Source organism: Paroedura picta, chromosome 8, assembly GCF_049243985.1.
Source record: "Paroedura picta isolate Pp20150507F chromosome 8, Ppicta_v3.0, whole genome shotgun sequence".
Classification (NCBI taxonomy): Eukaryota; Metazoa; Chordata; class Lepidosauria; order Squamata; family Gekkonidae; genus Paroedura; species Paroedura picta.
This window is the reverse complement of record NC_135376.1, coordinates 94,018,735-94,033,414: the sequence shown is the minus strand read 5'-3', so window position 1 is coordinate 94,033,414 and position 14,680 is coordinate 94,018,735. Positions and strand designations below refer to the sequence as shown.

General features: G+C 47.3%; 1 protein-coding gene across 1 annotated transcript in view; it reads right to left on the bottom strand.

Annotated features, from left to right (window-relative positions):
• Positions 1-362: 362 nt before the first annotated feature.
• Positions 363-14,680, bottom strand: part of MAT1A (methionine adenosyltransferase 1A) — a 35,755-nt gene continuing 21,437 nt past the window's right edge. The window contains exons 4-9 of the mRNA XM_077350846.1: positions 12,394-12,506; positions 11,502-11,645; positions 7,850-8,068; positions 6,194-6,376; positions 4,949-5,082; positions 363-3,806 (exon numbers count right to left, since the gene is read on the bottom strand). Coding sequence (XP_077206961.1) covers positions 3,704-3,806; positions 4,949-5,082; positions 6,194-6,376; positions 7,850-8,068; positions 11,502-11,645; positions 12,394-12,506 — 896 coding nt within the window. The 3' untranslated portion in view covers positions 363-3,703. The remainder of the gene's footprint in view (positions 3,807-4,948; positions 5,083-6,193; positions 6,377-7,849; positions 8,069-11,501; positions 11,646-12,393; positions 12,507-14,680) is intronic.

Genomic DNA, 14,680 nt, shown 5'->3' with positions numbered 1-14,680 from the left:
TATATAACTCAGATATAACTCACATGTACCGACAGTAATAAGTGTTGTGTGTGACCATCTCTGTGTGTGCATGTTACATTTAGGGTTGCCTTTCAAGGGTAGATAGTGCCAGAGCATGCCAGCTTCGTGTCTTGGTTAACAGCTGTGACCTCCATTCTGGAGAACCAGATTCAATACCTCACTCCACCTCTTGGACCACTCACAGTTCTCTCCAAGCTCTCTGTAGATTGTAAACCACTTTGAGATTCCTTCAGGTAGCAAAAAGGCACAAAACTCCCAGGTTTTCTTCTTCTCTTCAAGCACACCTAGAGGTTTAACGTAGTGTGACGACGTGCGTATGGAACAATGGGATGTACAAAAGATCGTTGGCATGATTTTATTTCGTTTTTGACAGTGGATCAGAACAAATATTCTGTGGTACACGCACGCGGGGAAAACAACAGGGGTACAATCACAAGCAGGCAGCAAGGATTTATTTTCTTTCGCGCTTGTGCAGGGAAAGTTGTGTGTTCAGTAATCTGCCACGGGATCTGACCCACAATTCAGAGGCCACACGCAAAGCGCAGCTTGTCGGTGACACAAACGATCTTCAGCCTTTTTATGCTTGTAGGTTTCCTTCCTGTCATTCATGGACCTGCAAATGAAGACTTGGCACAACGCAAGACCTTGAACATAACTCTTAAATAAGTTGTGACATCTCAGCGCCTTGCCTCACACAAACTGAGGTTTGTTTCTCACTCACAAGCCAAGATTCCAAACCACTGTTAAGCCTGGTTTAAAATCCTAGGGATTGGGAAGCCAAACCTGCTCCTATGATGTTCTGAGGTTAGCTTTCAAATGTCACAGCAAATTGAAGTTACAGCAAAGCCTTCCAAATTTTTTTTTAAGTGATCATTAGCGGCTCCGTGAGCAGAGCTGGAAGGGGAGAATCTACAAGCGCAAAGACTTGCGGCTCACGCTTTGCGAACAAATTGCTCGTGACATCGGAATGCCGTCAGATTTTAGGGTGAAATGTCAGGTTGAGCGTTGTGGGCCCGTTTTGTTTCCACAGACTGGCATTCCGGTGTCTTATCGCGGCACGTTTGGTTGCAATGATTTTCCGTGCCTGCAACAACAGTGGGAAGGACACTTTCATAAAAGAACATTCGTTTGGCAAGCAAGTGGTTGCCTGGAATCACAGGGGAGAGGCGGAGGGAGAATATACACAGGAAGGGGTGGGCAGAATGACTGATGCAAAGAGAGTATGTACGAAGGCACTGATTGGGCATTCCGTTTCCCAAGTTAGAAGAGCAGCACAGCTAGCCAACTGCGCTCACAATACTGAGACGGGCCCTTCTGGCACCTGGTAAGTGCCAGCCGGGCATCCTGATAGATCCTTTATATAACACCATGGCTTCACATGGCGTTCCACAGAGTAAAATAAAACCCTGTGCAAAGCCTCTGAAGTGCTGAGATGTAGAAGTGCCAAAGCCCATTCCAGAACAGCCTAGTGGTCCTTGAAGAGCTGAACCTGTGAGACTTTCCCCCCCCTCCCCCAACCGCAGGGGTCTGACTCTCCAAAGTGTTTGCGGTGATGAACTGCCACCTCTCAGTGACCCAACGAAAGCTCCCCTCCCATGGATCTGCCACCCCAAATGTGGCTGGGATTATTTATCATACAGTGTGCGACATGTAGCTAGGAGATCCTTAGCCTTGTCTGGCAGCCAAGCGAGGGGCATCCAGAGGTGGTCTGCCATTTCCGGACCCCTAAAGTTCCTTGGAGGAGCTCAATCCAAATCCTTGGTGGTCTCCCACTCAAATACTAGCTTCGCTTCCAAGATCTGATGGGCAGCCTTGTTTTCCCTCCCGCTCCCTCCTCCACTCACTGTCACCCCACTATCTAAACCACCTTGCTGTCCCAGATGCTTCAGGCCTCGAGGCATTCCTGTAGCAGCAATGGCCAAGCGCTGATGGTGCTCAACATCCAACGAGGCCTCCCTGGGCAGGCCTGAACTCTGCTTGACGTGTAAACTGTGGGGGGATCGTTATGGCTCAGTGCTAGACCATCTGCTTGGCATGCAGAAGGTTGCAGGTTTAATCCCCGGCTTCTCCACTTGAAATGGCCAGGGAGCAGGTAATGTGAAAGACCTCCAGCTAAGTAGGCAGCACTGACCTTGTTATACCAATGGTCCGATTCAGGAGGCATTGGGAGTGGGCTGTGGCTCACTGGGAGAGCACCTGCTGGGCATGCAGGTGGTCCAGGTCCAATCCCCAGCATCATCTCCAGTGGTGCTGCCTCTGTCTGAGACCCTGGAGAGCTGCCCAGTATGAGCAGACAAAACTGACCCTGATGGACCAGGGTCTGACTGAGTAGAAGGCAGCTGCTCCATGAGTTCATATGTCTGTTCATGTGTTCCCTCTAGATTCCTAGCCAACTTGCGGGGGGGGGGGGTTGATTCCCCACTCGGCATGCAGCCAACTGGGTGACCCTTGGCCAGTCAGTTTCCCTCACAGCTCTCTCAGCCCCACCTGACTCACAGTGTTTGTTGTGGGGAAAGGAAGGGAAGGCAACTGTAAGCCACTTTGAGACGGATGAGGTCTGCTGGGTGACCTCGGACTCATCAGTTCTCTCAGACCCGCCTCCCTCACAGGGCGTCTTTTGTGGGGAGAGGAAAGGGAAGGTGTTTGTAAGCCACTTTGAGACTCCTTCAGGGAGTGAAAAGTGGGGTATAAAAGCCAACTCCTCTTCATTGGCCTGGTATCCTGCCAACTCCTTGTCCCTTTACCCTTGGCCAACCAGTCCCATCAGCTTCCTGCTTTTAGCTAGCTGCTTTGTGACTGGTATCTGCCCCTAGACCTATTCCACCGTTCTCTGCCACCCTAGTGCCACTACTGCAGCATCCCACAGACAATCCCTACCACACACGGGTTGATGTTCCCCTATCAAACTGACCTTTCAGCCACCCTCTGAGAATGTCCTGGGACCGCTGATTCTTTCCCCCTTAGAATGGCAGCTCAGCCAACGGCTGGAGGTCGGGTTGCAGGTGTGTGTGACTTGTTCACAGCAGGATTTTAGCCTTTTGTGCATAAGACAGACCTGTCTAGAATGGGCTCTGGTGACTTGACCAGTATTTAAGTGGGAGAGTAGAAGGCACCAGACATACCTCACAGACTGCGTTGTGTTGCAAGATTTGAGCCTCCCCCACAGGCTTCCGAGTAACAGACCCCTGGGGAGAGAAAGCTTGACAAAACAAGAAAATCCTTTCCTGAAGATGACAATCAGGGGGAGGCTGGTACCCCTTCTCCATCCCAGACCAGTACCAAGTCCAGTCGAGAAAAAGCACTCCAGGATTTCTTATTTATCCAGTCACAGTGAGAAAGCTTATTGAACCGGAGGGAATTTCCCTTTCCCTTTGACTAGAGCAGAGATGGTTTTCAAGGCAAAGACTGTTTCCTTTGTGTGTGTCCGAGTTGTAAGTTTTCTTGGTAGCTGGACCAAAACCAAAATAGCAGCAGTAGGGGGGAAAAAAAGAAAAACGGCATTCATCCTTTTTCTTCCTTTCTTTTTGTACCAAGACGTTGAGAATACAGATTATTGTGGTTTCCGTAAAAAAAAGATCTTTCTTCTATTTGTTTTCCCAGCTGAGGAGGATGGTCAGTGGAAGCACCCTTTTTGTAGAGGAATCCTGTCCCAGTTAAGCCGAAGGGGGTGTCCCAACGGCGGTTAAAAGACCAGTTTCTTAGGAATCTCCCAGGAGAATTCACTTCGGCCAAAGTGACCGTAGCAAGCTGTCTTCTGGTAGATGGGCTTCTTTAAATCCAGATCCCTGATGGTTCAGTAAAAAAACGAACAAAAATATAATGATACGGTGTGTTTGTTCTTATTGAATCATTATAATAGAAAATGGTAATGTACTTTTTGCTAGTTCTGTACTAACAATGCACTGTCTTAAGTACTAAAAATCAAGCTAACAAAGTGGAAATACACAGGGGAGGACATATAGAAACCGGGGGAGGGGGGGAATGTGTGAGTGAAAATATCTTGCGGTTAACAAAAGAATTCCTGTGTCCCCACTAGAGGTTAACATGAAATTGAAGAGAAGGCAAGACTCCTAGGTAATTTCTAGTTTCATCGTGAGACTTCTTCAGTTTTGTAATAATAATTGCATGCAACCAAAAATATTCAAACAGAGCACAAGGTCTCTTGGGAACAGAAGCTGAAGAAGTCTCACAACGAAGCCAGTTATTATCTAGAAGTCTAGTCTGGGACAGTGACATTCTGCATTCTTGGTGTTTGGGAAGAGTTTGGCAAGATTGGGAAGCCTTCTAGAATTTTGGCCCCACTGGTGGACCCCTGGGTTTTGGCTACGGTGTGACATGAATATTGGGCTGGATGGGCCATTGGCTTGCTCTGACATGGCTTCCTTTGTGTTCTTACGATCAAGAGCTGAAATTGAGTCATGCCTTGATTGGGGTGGAACGTCCTCACACCAGATGTGTGACATTAATCTAGCTAGAGGTTCCCCAACTTGTCTTGCATGTATGTGCCTACCACTGTGCCGCTTTTGGCCCTCCAGAGGAACTAGGTGGCCACTGTGTGAGATAGAATGCTGGACTAGAATGCTGGTCTGATATGGCAGAGCTCTTCATATGAGAGGAAGGTCTTGGTCTCTGCCCTGTTGTTGGCCCTCCAGAGGAACCGATGGCCACTGTGTGAAGCAGGATGATTGACTAAATAGACCACAGGTCTGATCCAGCAGGGCTTTTCTGATGTTCTTGATCGGCTGGTGGCATGCATACACATCTTAGACTAAAACTGCTGGAAAAGCTGGAAAAGCAGATGGGCTCTACAGTTGTGTGTGTGTGTGTGTGTGGGGATAATCCAGTGGTATAGCAAGAGCCCTGTATGCACACAGACAAGTGGCTGCTGTCACAACCCAGAGGACGTGGGTAGCAGGCAAACATTTACCTGACAATGACTCCTGGTCGAAGATCAAAATTCTGGTGCACAATGTTCAGCAATTCTTTCTCAGGTTTCATGCAGGTGCCATACGTAAATAGTGAGATGGAGAGCGGTTCGGCCACACCAATGGCATAGGCAACCTTGTTGTTAAGAAAAGAAGAAGAGAAGCAGCACAACATTTAGACTCTGTTCACAAATACCGATGTGTTGATTCGGATAGCACTCCGTGACCTTACATGCGCAAAGCATCTGACAGGCATGACCCTACATGTGAAATACGCCAGCTAGGTAGGAAGATGGTGTAGGGGGCTGCTTTACAAGGAAAAGAGGCAAAGAGGGAGGGAACCATTTATCACTGAAATCATAATAAATCTAGCAGCAATTTATTCTTCAAGCTATTGCAGAACAAGAGCAAGGGTCCAGGAGTGCCTTAAAGACTAACAACATTTGTCACAGGGTAGGAGCTTTTCTTCACATGTCAAAGGTTGTTAGTCTTTCAGGAGCTCCCAGACTCTGGCTCTTTCCTGCTGCTACAGACAGACGCCCACGGCTACCCGTCTTGATCTGTCTCCCTGGAAGGAACCACATTTAGCCGTGCAGACTGGAAATCTATCAGCTTTATGAAGGTTTCTGAAGAAGTGAGCCATGACTCACAAGTTCACACCCTGCCACCAATTTTAGAGTCCAATAGCTCCTTTAAGACCAACAAAGATTTTGCTGATCTTAATTTTTTTTAAGCTTTTAAATTTCGTTAAGCTTTCAGGTGCTCCTGAATTCTTGCTCTTTTCCGCCGCTGCAGACAGACTAACATGGCGACCCATCTTGATCTACTATAGGAACGTAATTCTAATCCTAAAATGAGCTCACATATTTAGTATTTATCATGGCAACTAACAATGCAATTAAAAACAGCAATTGTTTTTTAAATACCAAAAACACACAAGATGCCAGAATTTAAAGTCCCAATTAGGACTGCTGATAAATAAAAACTAAATTAGCCCATCACAGTCTTCAGCTGCCTCCTGAAGACTGAAGGTGAGGGGGCACTGCCCACCTCCCTGGGAAAGTTGTTCCACCATCAGGGAGCTGCCACCAAAAAGGCCATGTCTTGTGTTTGCCTGGTGAGTTCCTTTGATGGGTGAGACCATCTTAAATGTCATCTTAACTTCCAGGCAGGAACGGAAAGAGTAAGCTAGATGTGTCTGTTAATTTTGGTGCTATCCTTGTTAATGTTAACAGAGGGGAACTTACCTGGACTAGAACCCGGCGGCACAGCCCGGCTTTCACCAAGGACTTGGCCACCCAGCGGGCTGCGTAGGCTGCTGACCGATCCACCTTTGTGTAGTCTTTCCCCGAAAAAGCCCCGCCTCCGTGAGCACCCCATCCGCCGTAAGTATCCACGATGATCTTCCGGCCAGTAACTCCAGCATCGCCCTGTGATGTGACAACGGTAAATATCAGTCCTTGCGACTTCATCGGAGGGTTGGACTTGGAACGTTACAAAGCAAAAGCAGTGAAGTGTCCTAAGGGGAGACAGTGGTGCCTGGAGAGACAGTGATGCCAAGGACACCCCTTCACGCATCCTGACCTGGAGACCAGGCTAGCCCAATGTCTTCAAGGTCTCAGCCCAGCTCAGTTCTTGGATGGGAGACCAGCAAGGATGGTCACGACTGTTCCATCAAGGCAGGCAATGGCAACTGTTGGGCTCTTGCCTTGAAAACCCCATGAGGGGTCACCATAAACTGGGCATGACTAGGCCACACTTTCCACTACCACACAGATTATCGTATGACCCACATTTTAACAGATGTGACAACAATACTGTTGGTTAATTAGCATAATTGTCTCCTCTCCCTAACTCTCTACATGGTGGTGCCATTTCTGACAGGAATTATATGGTAACTCCCCCCCCCCCCCCAAGTTTCTACATTGCCTTTTTCTGCCTGAATTTTTGCTAACCACATTTGTTGCTCTTTTTCAGCTTCAAATCTGGCTTTAACCTTCAAGGCCATACGTGGTCTGGGCCTGGTGCATCTAAGGGACCACCTGTCTGAATATGTCCCCCTGAGGGTGCTTCATTCAGCCCCAGTGAACCAACTGGTGGTCCCTGGCCCCAAAGCAGTCTGACTGGCCTCAACCTGCCTGGTGGCTTGAGCTCCCAGAGGACATCACGGCCCTGCCAAAATTGGGCTTGCAAGATGGAGCTCTTCTGCCAGGCATATGGCTGAAGCCAACTCGGATAACCACATAAACGGAACATCGATGGGCCTCCCCTTGCATCCCAGCCCTGCTTGCTCCACCTTCAGATCAGGACACAATGGCTCAATCTGACTGGCAGACAGGCTTAGTAACTAATAAGGAATTACTGGATTTTAATTGTGCTTTTATTAATAGATGTGTTTGCTCCAACACCCTGAGACAAATGGGTCAACAGAGGCGGTCTATAAATGTCAATAATAAATAAATACAAATAAATTCATTTCCCCCTCTTAGATTCTCTCTCCTGCTTTGCCATCATAGATTTTCCTTTCGATACCAACTGAAATTTTGGAGTTAGTGTAATTAGGAAGGGCTGTCGGGTCTACATTTTTGTGGCAGTAGCCTTGGTCTCTCGCCAAAGGGAACTGTCTCCCTTGTGGGTGGATACCAGGGACTCCAGGCACTCCCTGAGGGCAGCCGCTCCCAGCTTTTTGCCTGATACCTAGCCAGTACTGTTCTACATGGATTTAAAGCCCGTTACTGTGGGTCCTTTCCGCTGCTGCCAACAGGAACCGTTCCCTGCCCTCCTCCAAGGGACCTTTCAAAAACCTGTGAGAGCAATCAACCTCTGCAAACCTGGCTCTCTGGGTTAGAGGCTGCCCCTCTTAACCAAACTGGTTGACCCAGCAGATCCAGGTTTTCACTTACCTGGGGTCCACCGATGACAAACCGGCCACTGGGCTGAAGGTGGTAAATGGTGTCCTCGTCCAAGTATTTGGCCGGGACCACAGCCTTGATGACCCGCTCCCGCAGGGCCTTGCGCATGGCCTCCAGAGAGATGGTTTCGTCATGCTGCACAGAGATCACAATGGTGTGGACGCGCATAGGGATGACCGTGCCATCTTTCTGGAGATACTGAACTGTGACCTGAGGATGGACAAGAAAAAATGATGTGTGACCAAGGATGAGAAGGCAGGCCATAGATCTCAACATCTTCCAGAAGACTCACCTTTAACTGGTCTTGTTTTACAGCTAGCGATGTTTTATATATCTGGGCTTAAAACCAGATTGAGTAAACTGGTCATTACTAAGTAGGACATTTTCAACAAATGGCTCCCAAACTCCCAGGTGGCATCCCCACCATACAAACATGTGGTCTTTTCTTGATGTTCGGTCTACTGCAAATTCAAAACATGTTATATTTTCTACACTTCTTGTAGCATGCAGCATGCATTACAAAAGGAACTTCACATGTCAGGAGCATTTTAGCCTGGAAAATATATAAGTTCTCTGTAAAAATCATTTGTAGAAGCCACTTTGGGTCTTCACTGGGGGGGGGGGGGAGATGGGGGGAGGGACGGACAGAGAAAGAGATAGACAGAACAGAAAGACGGACCAATGAACGGTCAGGACAGACAGTCAGAAAGAAGCAGGCAGTGGAAAATCCCATAGACAGGAGCAAGCCAGAGGAGATTTTCCAGCCTCCAAGCTGTGAGAGAAGGGCAAGGGACGGGTTTGGTGTCTGCTGACTCAGGGAAGCAGGGTGTGGGGCTAATAAGTCAGCTCAATGCCCACCACTCCAATTCCAAACTCCACTCCCAATCATAGCTTGGAGATGTATGTGTGTGTGTCCGGCATGCTGCTTCAAGGTCTGCTCTGAGTTGGAGGCTTTTTAAAATCAATATCTTGACTGTGCTATCTATCTTATGCTTCTTTTTATGTTCTGGCAGATTCTTGTTGTCTTGTTATTACCTCACTGTGGTTTTATTGTGGTATAGTGGTTAAAAGCAGAAGCCTCTAATCTGGAGAACCGGGCTTGATTCCTACACATGCAGCCAGCTGGGTGAGTTTGGGCTAGTCACAGTTCTTTAAGGGCTGTTCTCCCACAGCAATTCCATCAGAGCTCTCTCAGCCTTACCTATCTCACTGGATGTCTGCTGTGGGGAGAGGGAAGGAAAGAGATTATAAGACACTCTGAGACTCCTTTGGGGTAGTAAAAAGCAGGATATAAAATCAAACCCTTAATATTATTTGACTGCAACACACAGGACTGGTATTTTAAAGGTTGTCACGGAGGAGAGCAAGGAGCAATTCCTATTGGCAGTGAAAGATAGGGCCCACGGTAATGGGTTTAAACTACAAGTAGAATGGTACCAGCTAGATATCAGGAAAAAAATTCAGAATAGTTCAGCAGTGGAATGGGTTGCCTAAGGAGGTGGCGAGCTCCCCCTCATTGGGAGTCTTCAAGCAGCGGCTGGACAGATACTTATGAATGCTTTCAGCTGAGTAGAGGGTTGGACTAGATGTCCTGTATGACCCTTCCAAATCTATGGAAGGTTCTACTAAAGGATTCCTGAAGTGGTGATCAGCAGCAGCAGAAAACAGCAAGAGTCCAGTAGCACCTTTAAGGTTATCAACATTTAAGGCACAAGAGTAGCCTTCACAACTCACACAAGCTCCTCTCCTGCCACAAATACTTAGTCTTCCAGGTGCAACTGGACTCTTGCTCATTTCTACTGCTATGGACAGATTCGCACAGTGACCCATCTTGCATTACCCTGGACACGTATTCACATTCAATTTTGAATTGCATGTAAGAAAGGGTCACTACAGCCAAGCACAGGCTTACCCTTTCCTGGCCTCCCTCTCGCCATCTGCCTAAATTAATAGTGAATCACAGAATCAGCATGGCTGTCCAGTGGCCATCGAGATGCCGCTTAAAAACCTCCAGAGGAGAGTCTGAGCTCGCCACCTCCCAAGCAGCTTGTTCTGCAGAGGAACTGCTCTGTCTGCAACATCTTCCTTTGGCGTCTATCTGCCTGCTGGTTCTGGTTCGACCTTCTGGGGCAACAGGTTTTTAAGTATTGTTTTACTGTGAGCCATAGGGATAGGTTACAGAGAGGGAGTGTAAAGGTAAAGGTATCCCCTGTGCAAGCACTGAGTCATGTCTGACCCTTGGGGTGATGCCCTCTAGCATTTTCATGGCAGACTCAATACGGGGTGGTTTGCCAGTGCCTTCCCCAGTCGTTACCGTTTACCCCCCAGCAAGCTGGGCACTCATTTTACTGACCTCGGAAGGATGGAAGGCTGAGTCAACCTTGAGCCAGCTGCTGGGATTGAACTCCCAGCCTCATGGGCAGAGCTTTGGACAGCATGTTGGCTGCCTTACCACTCTGCGCCACAAGAGGCTCATAGAGGGAGTGTACTAATTTCCTAATCAAAATAATATCAATAACGCATAACTGAGAAGGGAGCTGGCATTGGACGTATGAAAGTCGCAGGGTTATTTATTTTTATTCTTTGATTTCTATACCGCCCCCTCTCGATACTAGCCATCCTGGGGCAGTGTACAGCATTTAATTCATAAATATGTTACATCACATTAAAATAATAAATATATAATAACTAAAAACCTATTAAAAACCATTTACAAATCAGCAGTATTCAGCAACCAGTTGGTATCAGTTGTAATTCTCTAAGACAGGGGTAGTCAACCTGTGGTTCATGGACTACAAGAAATGACCTTGAATTGTAGTCCATGAACATCTTGAGGACCACAGGTTGACTACCCCTGCTCTAAGAGATGGGAGGGGGGGATGAGGAAAGCCCAACTAGATGCCTTCAGACTTTCTGCTGGCTTCAACCGCAGGCCTGGTGGATGAGCTCTGTTTTGCAGGCCCTGCAGCACTGAGTAAGCTCCATCAGGGCCCAGATCTCCTCTGGGAGCTCATTTCACCAAGCAGGAGCCAGGGCCAGATGTACTTCCATTGGACTAGCCCTAGTGTTCTCCAGGGGACATATTCAGATAGGCCAGGTCCTACAGAAACACCAGGTCCAGACCTCATATGGCCTTGAAGGCTGATACCAGGACCTCGAAGCGGATTCCGAATTCAACTGAGAGCCAGTGGAGCTGCTAAAGAACTGGACACATATGGGGTCTCCAAGGTGTTTTGGTGAGAACCTGAGCAGCTGCATTCTGGACCAGTTGTAGTTTCTAGAGCAGGGTCAAGGGAAAGCCCACAGAGAGCGAGTTACAGTAATCAAGGCTGGAGGAGACTGTCGCATGGATCACTGTGGCTAGGCGATCCAGGGTCAGACAGGGTGCTAGTTTGACAAAGATGGGAAAACGTCAGCTATGCTGTTTCTAAAGCATTGGTACATGACCTGGATTTATCTGGGAGTGGGGAATAAGAGACTCTTGTTCCAACTGTTTTCCTCATGTCAACCCATGACACTGTTTTAAAAAAGGGCAGCCACTCGGTCAATCGGCCAACCTTTCAATCCTGCTCCTAACGGAGCTCTGATTTGTCCCACCCACAGCTGACTCCTCCCTCCAATTAGGTTCCAGCTCCAAACTGACCTGGGTTTTGGAGTCAGGTCTGAGCCAAGGGAGTTCCCCGTTGCGCCTCAGCTCGGCCAGCTTGGAGTTCAGCTTGTGAGCCAACACAATGGTCAGGGGCATACACTCCTCCGTCTCGTCAGTCGCGTAGCCAAACATCAGCCCCTGCAGCAGGGAGGGAAGGATCAACGTTCAAGGCAGCCCAACCAAGGAGCCTCACTGTTTTTCATTCGCTTCCACAGGTGTAGATGGTTTTGAAAGGAGATTAGACCAATTCATGGAGGATAGGTCTAGCAGTGGCTACTAACTATGTGATTAAAGAAAACCTTCATGTTCAGAGGTGGTGAACCTCTCAATCCCAGAGCACGGAGGCAACATCAGGGGAAGGCCTCGGCCTCTACGCCTCATCATTCGCTGTGTTAGGCAGGATGCTGGATTAGATGTTCTATTGATCTGATCCAGCAGGGCTCTTCTTAAGTTATCAGGCAAGGCCTCGGCCTCTATGCCCTGTTGCTGGCCCTCCAGAGGAACTGGTTGGCCACTGTGGGAGATGGGATGCTGGACTAGATGGACCACTGGCCTGATCCAGCAGGGCTCTTCTGGTGTTCTTATGTGTGGCATCCTGATGGTGGGTAGAAAAGGGGAAGGGGGGGGGGCATCGCTGGGAACTCTTTATCCTGGTCTCCTCGAGACCTGAAAGTGGTCCACTACAGCTCTCCAAATTTTGCACGGGTACTTTTTTTGCCTTTGACTTGACAATTCTATGTGCAGGGAAAAGTAGCTGGATTATTCTATATCCTGATCCACTATCTGTTACTTATTTGCTTTGGGCTGAACAGCTCAATGCAATGGAGACAAAATTTATTTTACATTCTGATGACTCTGAACTACTGGTGAGTTGTTGTTTTTTTACCTGGTCCCCAGCACCCACTTCTTCTTCAGCCCTGTGCAGATGAACACCCTGAGCGATATCGGGGGACTGTTGTTCCAATGCCACGAGAACGTTGCAGGTCTTGTAGTCGAACCCTGTGGAATGGAGTTCCAAAGTAGAAATGGCCTTGAGGTTTTCCCAAACAACCGGGGAATGGGGAGTAACTCAACCCAAAATATACCAATAATGTTGTGAGGGTCAAACTACTTCAAACAAAATATTGTCAAAACCTATATTTACTATATGGTTTAACAGGGGTAGTCAACCTGTGGCCCTCCAGATGTTCATGGACTACAATTCCCATGAGCCCCTGCCAGCAAACGCTGGCAGGGGCTCATGGGAATTGTAGTCCATGAACATCTGGAGGACCACAGGTTGACTACCCCTGGTTTACACAATGAAGACTGAAAACGCAAGGCCTGAATATCATGCGACATAGAACATCAAAATGAGCTTTACATAATCTGTAGTAAATACACATACACACACACACAAAATTCATGATTTCACATGTACAACTGATGCATATTTCCAATGACCAAGGAGACCATAAGCATTTTGTTCTATATGGCTTTCCTCTGTCATCAGCAATCAATACTATTCCCCCCCCCAAAAAAAAAACATCAAACCCAAACACATTCAGAAGATATAAATCCAGAACAGAAGTTGCTTTCTCATTTGTGGGTTATATAAAGTTCACAAAGCAGGCCGTGAACCTCTTCTCATGGTAACGGCACATTCAACCCAAAATCTTCAATGATTTAACAAGGTGGTATAAAATGTCCAATGCCTCTGGATGTGCGTATCATAAATCATAAGTTGCAATCTATTTTGTATGTGCATTTATGACAGTTTTTGTAAAGGACATTTTGATGTTCTAGGGAGCCTGATATTCAGACCGCAGGTTTCTAATCTTTTCCATTGCATGCAACAGTGTTAGTCGGGAGAGATCTGCCGGTTCCATTTCAGGAGAGGTTGTTTTTCTGTTCTGTAAACACATTGGATACAACTCAACACATCACGCTAGGTTGCCAACTTCATGAAGCTCCCTGTAAAGAATTCCATTCCCCTTTTATTATATTCCAACTGTCTTGCAAATAAGGAAAGTGCATCCCAATATCTATTAAATGACCATTCCCCATGAGATTACGGTCACAGGCGCTAAATTTTTAGTTGAAGTACTTCTAGCCAGAAGATAAGCTCTTTTAGGGCAGGGGTGGTCAACCTGTTGTCCTCCATATGTTCATGGAATACAATTCCCATGAGCCCCTGCCAGCGTTCGCTGTCAGGGGCTCATGGGAATTGTAGTCCATGAACATCTGGAGGACCACAAGTTGACTATCCCTATTTTAGGGTATTCCTGTTATATCTCTTATGCTGTTGTCAATTTATATTGTCTCTTGCTCTGATCTTCCGCCATATATATTTTGTAATATTCTGGAACACCAATAAAGGTGTATGAATACATGAAAGAGTGCCCCATGTAACATATATATAGACCGATAATATTTTATTCACAAGAGCTTGACCCTTGGAACCTTAACTTGAGGTGTTCCCCTGCTCCCGTCAATCATGCTTTTCAAGACCAAACTGAATTTTCTTTCATGAGATCATGCAGGTATTTTCCCCAAATGCAGCTTCTAGAAGTCCTTCTAAAGAGAGTGCGAGCAGCCAAGGAAGGGATGGCCAAAGCCCTCTCTTACTAGCAATGGTGAGAAGTACAGGATTTCAGCTCACAGGCAAAGAAAGTTACCTGTCAGGATCATCGGCTATTTTCTAAGGGGAATCAAAGCCATGTACTACCTTGAGTGAACAGACAGCTCAAAAAATAGTGATGCTAAATATCTCTAACAGGACTGTGACGAGCCCAAGGTCACCCAGATGGCTGCATGGGGAGAAGGGAACTGAACCTGGGTCTCCAGATTAGAAAATGCCGCTCTTAACCATGATGCCAGCCTGATGATGTGACATCATTTCAGGGGGAATCCCAGAACTGACATCACCTTTTTCTAGGAATAGCCAGGAACTCTGTCCAGTCGCTGCCGGGGAGGGGGAGCTCGCCCTTAGGCAGCTTACTCCAATGCTGAACTACTGTGACTGTGGAAATATTTGCCCTGATATCTAACTGGTACCATTCTACACGTAATTTAAAGCAATTACTACAGGTCCTATGCTCTGCTGCCAACAGGAACCTTTTTTCTGCCCTCCTCTAAGTGACAATCCTTTCAAATCCTTCAAGAGAGCCATCCTTCTGTTGCCCCAGAGGGTC